General features: G+C 38.0%; 1 protein-coding gene across 1 annotated transcript; it reads left to right on the top strand.

Moving 5' to 3' along the window:
* Nucleotides 1–1025: 1025 nt before the first annotated feature.
* On the top strand, nt 1026–8960 carry timm17a (translocase of inner mitochondrial membrane 17 homolog A (yeast)). The gene is made up of 6 exons (XM_067504153.1): nt 1026–1114; nt 3194–3293; nt 4169–4232; nt 4744–4872; nt 5491–5601; nt 8104–8960. The coding sequence occupies exons 1-6, from the start codon at nt 1089–1091 to the stop codon at nt 8178–8180; spliced, it is 507 nt and encodes a 168-aa protein (XP_067360254.1). The 5' UTR covers nt 1026–1088; the 3' UTR covers nt 8181–8960.
* Nucleotides 8961–10380: the final 1420 nt, after the last annotated feature.

Below are 10380 nucleotides of genomic sequence, written 5' to 3' on the forward strand. Positions count from 1 at the left end.
TTATGTGAATATCTATGGCAGCAGGATGGGTTAATGCTAAACTAAATACAGTATGGCTCATTTATTCTCATCTGTTCAAACAATATAACATGTTTCCAGAGATGGCAGACATACACAAACTCAATAGAACTTGCATAAAAAGTACACCACTACAAGTGGTACCACTTGAAATTATTTAAGCACAAACTTTTTTTTTATGTCCTTTCGGCTTATCCCGTGAGTTCAGCCTCGCCACAGATTTTCATTTGGCACATGCCTATTTGGTTTTTATGCTGGATGCGATTTCTAACGCAAACTTCCCCAATTTCTACTGGGCTTGGACCAGCACTGCACAGCTGGGGATGGGCTGTTAGGAGTTCAGACACACTTAGCATATAGCCGGGGACCGGGGATCGAACCACTGACCCTGTGGATGACTGCCTTTACCAACTGAGCTACAGTCGCCCCAAGCCCGGATAAAATGGGAGTGTTTCGGCGTAAAAACTCATGCCAAATCAAATTGCGGATCTTTTTTGATCAGAATCAAAAAGTTAAAATACTGTAAGGTTTCGTTGAGAACTTGTGTAATGTGTATTTGAGTTAAATTGCAGGGATCTAATTTTATATTATTCTTAGTTATTATGTATCATAGTAATAATAATTTATAATTTGGTTTGCCACTTTCAAGTTTGTATTGGTGGACTGAATCTGCTTCTCTGTGCCTTAATTGCATTTGTATGAGTTTAGGTTATTCTGGTTCCTGATTGATTTTTGGCTTGTCAAGTGACAGTGTAATGGGAATTAAAGAGTGAGTTGGAGAATAATAAAGAAATAAACTGTGGAAGAAAGTTATCCATCTCCATCTGCCTCTTCCTTGTGTTGAGTGATTTAACCACCACATATAGAACTCCACGCATTACAATACCAAAAGTAAAAGAAGTAATTATTCAGAAAAAGATGTACAGCGCTGGATAAAATGTATTAGGTAATTCTTCATACTACATACTTCATTCTTTATACTAAGGAAATATGCCTTTAACGTGTCAGGTTGTGTCGTTACGTCATGTTAACGATTAGCGTTACGTCAGAGGGAACGGCTAAAGAACAAAATGGAGGAATATGCCAGAGAACCATGGTGAGTCTTGAAACTATTATTAATATGATTTTGAATGCTGCATTTTGTAAAGTCACACCAACATATCACTTTGGTAACTGCCACATTAAGTGTGTAGAATCGGTTTTATGAAACAACAAATTGTTTTCCCACAGAGTTCCATATCTGGCTGGTTAGCTGGCGTTAGCTGAAAGGCTAAACTTACATACAGTTTGTACTAGCATGGGACCCTCGTTGCGAAGTCACGTTGTTTGTGACCTTGTCGGTTTTACGTCGATATTTGATGATTTGGTGACTGATTTAAGTCACTGAGTCTGAACAAGAAAATAGGCGAACGTTAAACGCTGAAGTGACTTTTTTTTGCTGTTAAGTGGAAATTAACCGGATCCGTTAACGTGTATGCTTTAGTATGTGTAACGTTAAGCTAGCTGCAGTCTGGCTCTTCGGGGCAGCCTGAGGCAGAGTCCTGCACCGGTCAAAGCTCAGTACCGCTGGGACAGACTCGTTACTTGTAAAGGTTTTGTGTCAAATCAAATCCGGACCCGAGCACACGCGTAAATGTCTTGACTCTTACCGGTGTTTCAGATATGCTAACGTTACTGACCGTCTTCCTGATGTGTCTGTGGTTGCGTGGTTAGGACAGCTGTTGGAAACAGGGAACGTTTACTTTTATACAATTAACAGAAAAAGCCTTAAAAGACTAATTAAATTATTTTACGTTTTTCATTTATTGTAAAAACAAAGTGACATTGACAAGGACAGGTGATGTAGTTCCTGCCCTCGGCAACACGGAAGAGCGTCACGAGTCATATACTGAACAGCCACAACGTCCATACCCAAACTGTTATTTCTATTTATCCTTTTTAAAAATATTATGAGCTGATGAATGCTGATGCATCATTATGCATTAACCACCTGTTAAAGTGGTTAAAACTTTGAATTACTTGTACTTGAGAAAAAGATTTAAAGTGGTACTTTTTAGAATTTTTATTAGGCCAACTCTTGGACTTTCACTCTTCAGCTCTTGTGTCTAGAGCTGCCCCCCTCTTCCAGGACAGACAGAAATGCAAAAGAGGATAATGGACAATCAGGATAACAACGTATATTATATAGACCTATATACAGGACCAGAATTACACAACTGTCTCCACCATGAATACCTCCAATGAGGACAAATTACCCAAACACACAAGAAGTGCAGTATTCCCACATTTAAGAGAACGGAACCAAGACACAGACAAGAGAAAGGAAAAGAGAAACCTGCGCTTTGCATGCTTAGTAGGTTTGTTAAATTTGCTCACATTTAATCCTTTGTACTCAAGTCTGTGTGTAAGGGCAGCAGTGGCTCAGTTGGTACAGTGGCCCCCTAACGACCATAAAGTTGGAGGTTCGTGCATGTCGAAGTTTCCCTGGGCAAGACACTGAATCCCCAACAGCCCATCCCCTGCCGTGCAATGCCGGTCCCAAGCCTGGTAGAAATTACTCAATTTCCCCGTCAGGAAGGGCATCCGGTGTAAAAACTGTGCCAAATCAACATGTGGACAAATGATCTGCTCTGGCGACCCTGAACTCACAAGATAAGCTTAATGGACAAAAAAAAAGTCTCAAATCTGTACCCGTTATATAATATAGGGTTTTTGTAAATCACTACACATATTTGTTATGCGTTACCTAAGGAGGAATCTGGTCTGAGGAGTTTGCGCTTGAATAGTGAGATTTGTTGGTTATTTGAAATCACAATTGTTAGATTGACATCATGTGTAAGTGGATGCTTTAGTGACTCATTCATATACATAATTTATTATGCAAACTAATATTGCCAGTTTTTGATGTCTCCCAAACAAAGGCCTCATGGACAATTGACTATAACTATTAAGTTGGAGAATTACCAGGCAACACATGAATTTCTAGTCTTCTACTTACATTACACTAGATTTGTCTCTGAGTTTGTATGCATTGATTTAAAATGTATTGTAGTGTATTAAATAGTTTTTCAGGTTAGCTATAAAATGATTCTTGTAATTACATCTTAAATGATTATATTTGGTGAGCATTTTATGTATCACTACAGTCTATTTAATAGTGATCTCATTCTTTTAGTCCCTGGAGGATTGTGGACGACTGTGGGGGAGCCTTCACCATGGGGGCTATTGGAGGAGGAATATTTCAGGCAGTTAAAGGCTTCAGAAATGCACCCTCAGTAAGTTCAGTCATGTAACACTGATGTACTACATACAACATTAGACTGGGCTGATTATGTACTTGCTCTTTGTGAACAATTGGCACAGACATTCAACATTGTCTGATCATTAAACAAACTAGCATTGTGCTGCACCCAAAGGGTCATGGCAATTTCCACCCATTCTTTACACATGTTGCAAGGCATTTAGAGTCATTCACGCTGATCATCAGTGCTGTTTTTTGTTTAGTTTTTTAAAAATAATGATAATTGGTAGCAAAAACAAGATGTAAACGATGTTGCTTAACACTTTACGCACAAAAAAGGAAACACTGTTTACAAGAAATGCTGCTGTCTTTGGCATTTTATATTTAACGTGTCATGAAGAAAAAAACATATTCTAAGCAAGTGTATTTAAGTTCAAATAAATGACCAAAGTTAAAGGATAAGCCCAGAAAATGTATTTGTACAATTTTGATCAATTCCCATATGTAGACTAAAAGCCGCAATGAATTGCCTCAGGCTCAGGATTGATGATCATCACCACACAGTTCCTTATTGGATTTATCCTTGTATTAGAATGATTGAAAATAGTAAAAATAAAAAAATAACTGGTAAACTTATCTTTTAAACACTAACACTATGTTTTTGAAGAATCAATAAATACACATTTATGCAGGCCAAAACTGTCTCGTAAGTTCTTTTTTTTTTTTTTTTTCCTTCCAATCAATTATACTATAAGCTAAATAGGGTATAGATTAATTTTTCAGAAGTCTAGCTTGATATGTTTTAAATGATATTTCTGAGTATTTTCAATGCATTAAAAACAGAAGACAGATGAATAAACAAACAAGGAGTTTTCATTTACTTGTGTTTGCTGTTGCTCTGTTTTGTAGGGGATGAGCTATAGAATGAAAGGTAGTTTGACTGCCATCAAGACTAGAGCACCACAGCTTGGAGGTAAGAACAAAATATCTACCGTTAAGTAACACTGTAACAAGCATCAGTAATCAAATATCAATTGACTTTAGTTACTGTGCTGTTTTTGCCAAGAACAGAGTCTGTATACAGCTTGGATAATTTTATTTTATGATATGTATAGTGCTTAGTATTATTATTGGTGTTGTTGACAAATTATATTTATATAATTATTTGGTTCAGTTGTACACATTAACTTCACAAACAAAAATAGGAAACTAAATAATATAGAGTTTGTTGAGCTCTTGCAGACATAAGCTGTATGAACATTTTGATACTTTGAAAAAAAAACAACTGATAATAGAAATTATTGTAACTAATACAAGTTGTAGTTGGCTGTTATTAATTTTAAAGAAAATATATTCACAGATGGTGAGTATTTAATGCTAAAGCAATACAGTTTGTGTCACAAAAATCTAACAAAATGCAAAACATGTCTTAGCTGTTACTGGTTCTTCAATGTATGTGACTCCCTTTTTTTATTGGGTTGCAGGTAGCTTTGCAGTATGGGGAGGCCTTTTCTCCATGATTGACTGTGGTTTAGTAAAAGTGCGAGGGAAGGAAGATCCCTGGAACTCAATAACGAGCGGTGCCATGACAGGAGCTATTCTGGCTGCGAGAAGTGAGTGAGCTTAGAGGAAGCTGGAGATTGACAGTCAACAGAAGCACATGCAGTACAGTCAAAAGGCAAAAGCTGTAGTTTCTTTAGTATTTAAACTATCCAATACTAGTTGGTGTCATAGTTTTACAAACAAGAATGCCTTTATGTTATGTGATGTGTGAATTGTATAACATATAAGATCACAATATTGTCATTTCCATCAATGGCTCATGTGTAAGGTTTGGGAATTTTAGTTGTTTTAAAAAGATGGCTTAATTGGGGTGTTGCTATACAGTTTTTAAAACAAATATAAGATATTGCGTATTTGTTAATCTTTTCTAAAAGTAGTTTTATAATTTCTTCTATATAAAGGCAGCATAACTGAATATTGATCTTATTGTCCAGTAAAGTCACAGTACAGAGCTGCAATTGTTAGACATTGGGCTGCACATATGATCTCATATGTCCACATTGTGCAATTTAGTCATTGTTGTTCTGGACCTTTGGGATATTTGCAGATGTTCTTAGTAAAACATCCTAAATATCTAAAAGAGTCTCAGGAAAATTGTTAATGTGCTGTTAATGTGAACTGTGGGCATAATTTGTATTAATATGTCACTATCTCCTGTTCTTCTGTAGATGGACCAGTAGCCATGGTAGGATCTGCAGCCATGGGAGGTATTCTGCTGGCGTTGATAGAGGGTGCTGGAATCTTGCTTACGAGGTTTGCTTCTTCACAATTCCCAACTGGTGAGTGAGACTACTGATATTGGACGTTTGTTCCATATAATTGCCAATGAAATGGTTTGAGCACTATTTTGTAAGACATCATCGCTACTAAAACTACTAAGATAATTGGATGGAAGATGGTGCCGCAGGCGGCAGCCTTGGTTTTCGGCCACAGTTCTGGTGGCTCTTACTCCAGGGAAGAGCTCATGAACATCAGAGACTTGGCTTCTACTGCGGATTTACTGGCAATTTTAGGAGGAGGCGCATAAATGAGACCCTGCAGAAGGGATAAATGCTCAGCTTATGCGTCTCTGCTTGCGAGTATTACTCACCGCGCTCCCCAGTATATTCCTCTGTAACGTGCGCTCACTTTGCAACAAAATGGATGAGTTGACCCTGCTGCTTAACAAAGTCAGACTTTTCTACATCCTGTGTTTTGTGCTTCAATGAATCATGGCTTTGTGATCTTGAACTGGAATCTGCACTACAGCTGGATGGAGCTTTCCGGCAAAACAAAGGGAGGTGGAATCCGTTTTTATATCAACAGTTGGTGGTGCAACAATGTTTCGGAACTGTCTTTGCACTGTTCCCCGGACCTAGAGGCCTTCATCATTAACTGCAAGCCTTTTTACTCTCACCATGGATTCTTCTCTTTCATTCTCATCGGTGTTTACATTCTCCCACAAGACAATGTGTGAAAAAAAGTATGACAAGATACTGCGTGTGGAACGGAAAACCCTGATACCTGGGTTATTGTTCTAGGATACCTTAACAGAGGTTTTCTCTCCTACAACCTCCTCAAATACAAGCAGTTTATTAAGTGCTCGACCAGCGAGGGGAAAGTACTAGACCATTGCTACACCATCAGTGGTGGTTATCATGCCGTTCATCGCGCCACACTGGCCCAGTTCTACTACTTCATGGTTCATATCATTCCGGCATACAGGCAGAAATTAAAACTCTGCAAACCTTCTGTGAGGACATCAAAGATGGGATTCAACACTGGCATATTTTTAGGTCTGCCACTAACAGTCTGCATAAGTAAACGGACACTGGGAAACCCTACATTATCTTCTTTGAGGAAAGCATCATTCCATCACGCACCAGGATGAGTTATAATGACAAATGACAAACCCTGGTTCACAGCTAAACTCAGACAGCAGAGAAATAGGCTGCATTCAGAAGTGGAGACAAAGACAAATACACAGAAACTAAGTATAGATTAAGCCAGGAGGAGAACAGAGTTCTTCTCTGCTGAATGTGCCTGATTCCGTGTGTAGGTGGCCGTGGCCTGGAGCTCAGAGCTCTTAAGACGGGGGAAATAATAGTGGATTTCAGCAATGACCCAGCCCCCCTCCTCCCTGTCACGCTCTACGACACTCCAGTGACCTCTGTCGAGTCGATCTGCTTCCTGGGCACCACCATCACCCAAGAGCTCAAGTGGGAGCAGAACATCAGCTCCCTAACCAAGAAGGCTCAACTGTGGCTGTACTTCCTTCAGCAGCTGGAGATGTTTCAACTCTCTGTGATGATGTTGCTGAACTTCTACCTACATTGCTATCATCAAATCCATTCATCACAGTCTGGTACGCTGCAGCCACGGCCAGGGACAAGGCCAAGCTGCAGCACATCATCCACTCTGCTGAGAAGGTGATTGTTTGCAGCTTCCCATCTCTCCAGGAGCTGTCTCCAGGATCTGAAGACGGGCAGCCAGGATTGCAACCAACCCCTCTCACAAACTCTTTCAGCCCTTCCCCTATGGCAAGAGGCTCTGGTCCATCAAGATAAAGGCCTCACACCACAAGAACAGTTCCTTCCCCACTGTGGACAGCCTGCTCAACAGTGCCCCAGTGCTCTGTTTAGGGATTTTCTGATTCTAAGCGTGATTTCTAACTCACTAAATGCTAATAAAGTATAATTGGATCTACTGTAAGATTTTCTATAAACTACAATGTTTAACCTTTAGTTCAGAAATCAGCTTATTAACAAAACACACCAATCAGCCACAAACATAAGACGTATTTTTATGCACTTTGTTTTCTTTGTGCAGACTGCTCCTACGTTTTTACTTGTTTCTAATGGAAACAATGAACATTGGAGCTAAAACTATTATTTTATTCCTGGGCAAAGTAGTTTGCAGGTAAATTATAGAGTTTAAGTCCATTTCTAAACAATAAATGGTGCTAAATGTAAATATTTGAACATAATAAGGGTTTGGACTATTGGAAAGATGTAGATGTTTTTGTCGAGAGATGTTATTTAAGTCATAGAATCAATTCTTTTGGAGATAAATAAATCAACTTTCTGATGTTTTTGCAACCAAATGATTAATCATTTATTCATAAAATGCGATATGCAAATTATCTGATATTTAACATAAGTTGTGCATACTTCAACTCTGTTTAGAGTCAGTGTGTAACATAGAACTACAACCAGCTCAAATGTAAATGAGATTTTATGGGTATTGCCTCCCTGTTTACCTGCTCTCAGCTGCCTCTGAAGTTTACCTGTGTTTTCTCTCAGGGCCCCAGTTTGCAGAGGAACCTGCTTCTGCTTCGATGCCCACTCCTTCATTTGGAGACTACAGACAATATCAGTGAGGTGAATCCCTCAATTCCTTACCCACTAGGTCTATTTGAATTCCTTGCTGAAGTTGAAAAGAAGAAACAGAGATGCAAAATACCACGCGTCAGTTAAGAGCAACTGCATCCAGTTTTATGGACTGAAGTGAAAGACAAACAACATCTTTGTTTTACTTCTTTCGGGGTGTAAACATCTGCCTTTTGCCATTCTCAGCCTTGTCATGTGCATCTGTTTCAAATAATGGGTAAAATACAGACATGGTGAGATGTGTTGGTTGATATTTGGGGGATTGTGGGGATTATGTGTGTTTTTCTACTGCATGGTGCCCAACAAGAGGGGATTTAGCACAGTGTCTGGATAGTGTTGAATCTTGCCACACATTCTACTTATATACACATAAGTATCTTACTTATATATAGAGTAAAAGCTTTCCATTTGTACTTACATGTTAGTCTTTATTTGCCTTGAATAATTTACGTGCTTGTGTTGGCCAGTGACATTTGGCTGGCCTTGTTATTTCTTTTTATTCAGAGTGTTGCAGACAAACTTCTCTCAGATAAAATGTAATAGATTATTAGTTTGTTTTAAAATGAACTATTTATTTTATGTTGTAAAGACATGATGTTATGTAACAGTGATTTTACATTCAACACAGAGGTTTATAAAAGGCTGTTATTGACAAGGTATGGCATTGGCAGTAAAAATACATGGAGGAACTCCAGCAAGGGATGAATGCAAACTGTATTAAATTTGTGTAACAGCGTGTACTAAGGTACAATAAAGAAATACATTGTAAATGTTTCTGTTTCAGGCCTATGAATACATTTATCCAGTTTGTTCTGCATTGTGAAAGTAAATGTGTAGTACTTTTTCCACGATTGCCAATAGTCAGTTCTGGCTGTGTAGGATTGCTCATTCCCCACTAGAGGGAACTCGTCTCAAAGATATCCTGACCTCTGTTGCCTTTGTTGCCTCCCTAAATCAGTGTAACTGACTCTTTTAGGATCTGTTTAGGAAAAGACATAAGGGAGTGCTTTCCTCTTCACATTCTTACATGTTTGTGTCACAAAGCTGTTATCTGTTTGAAGCCAGCTCTTTGTGGTTACAGGTGAAGGACACTGGATGATTAAAGAGACAGGAAAGGTACCTTGATGCAACCTCTACATCAACAATTGAGTATGTGTTTGAAGTCAGGGATTATGCTCCCATGGCAGAGCTGTAGACAAACGCGTTGCAAAAATAAATTATTTGAGACTTATGAAAGACACAACTTTACCTTTAGAAGCAACACTGATACTTTTTAACATGAAAAAATAGAAAAAAGCATCTAGATGTTACTTAAGATTATCAAACTTTACACATGACACATAGGATTTTTAGTCATTAGGTCTTGGACTAACTCTTACTCCCTTTTTTTCCACAATTGAGTAAAGGTTGATATGTATGTCACGTGTATGTAATGTATGTTGATGTTTTGAAGTAATTAATTGCCAGCTAAAAGACCAAAATCAAATGAATATACTGTCAGAAGATAATAATAAAAAATAATATCAAGATCATTTTTGAGTTTGAAACTAAAACCAATTAATTTCAATACATAACAACTCTGTAAGAAAATGACAAATAAAATTGCACTTACATACAATCTGTTGACACTTTAGGAAAGACACTAACCTAATTTAAAAATTAAGACTTTTCCCATTTAATGTTGAGATTTTATTTGGACCTCACTATTAGTGGGATTAGTCACAATTATGTTGTGTTTTTCAGTCGCTACCTGCTTCTAGACAGGTTGTTAAAGAAACTTTGTTCAACTTCCACAACGTAGGCCTCTTTTAGTACATGTGTGACATTACTTTTTGCTTTAGTCACTTTTACACTTTTTACTTTATTTCACTTTTTGTCACTTTTTTTCTCGCAGAAAATGAATGAGAGGCACTTGAAACTTTTCCATTCAACTTTACTCTTTTGATCAGCTTCTGGTATCGTCTTTCTTTGGCATAGAAACTTCATTTAAGCTTTCAATGTGTCTAGACACATTCTGTCTGTTGATCAGCTTCTGATCTAAACTTTTATACTTATTGAATGATGTCAGTTTTAGTTTGAGGTACTTTTTGGTCATTTATTAATTTCTCCATTAGTGTGTATTGCGGAATGAGTGGGTTACATCCCATGCACTCTTAACTTCTCAGCTTCCACTTTTATCAACTTTTTTAC

This window comes from Channa argus, chromosome 5, assembly GCF_033026475.1.
Source record: "Channa argus isolate prfri chromosome 5, Channa argus male v1.0, whole genome shotgun sequence".
Classification (NCBI taxonomy): Eukaryota; Metazoa; Chordata; class Actinopteri; order Anabantiformes; family Channidae; genus Channa; species Channa argus.

Bases quoted from the DNA above. Each gene is read 5' to 3' on its own strand.
- timm17a (XM_067504153.1), top strand. From the start codon at position 1,089: ATGGAGGAATATGCCAGAGAACCATG. The intron at 4,233-4,743 runs GTAAGAACAAAA...ATTGGGTTGCAG, and splicing joins TAGAGCACCACAGCTTGGAG to GTAGCTTTGCAGTATGGGGA. The intron at 5,602-8,103 runs GTGAGTGAGACT...GTTTTCTCTCAG, and splicing joins TTCTTCACAATTCCCAACTG to GGCCCCAGTTTGCAGAGGAA.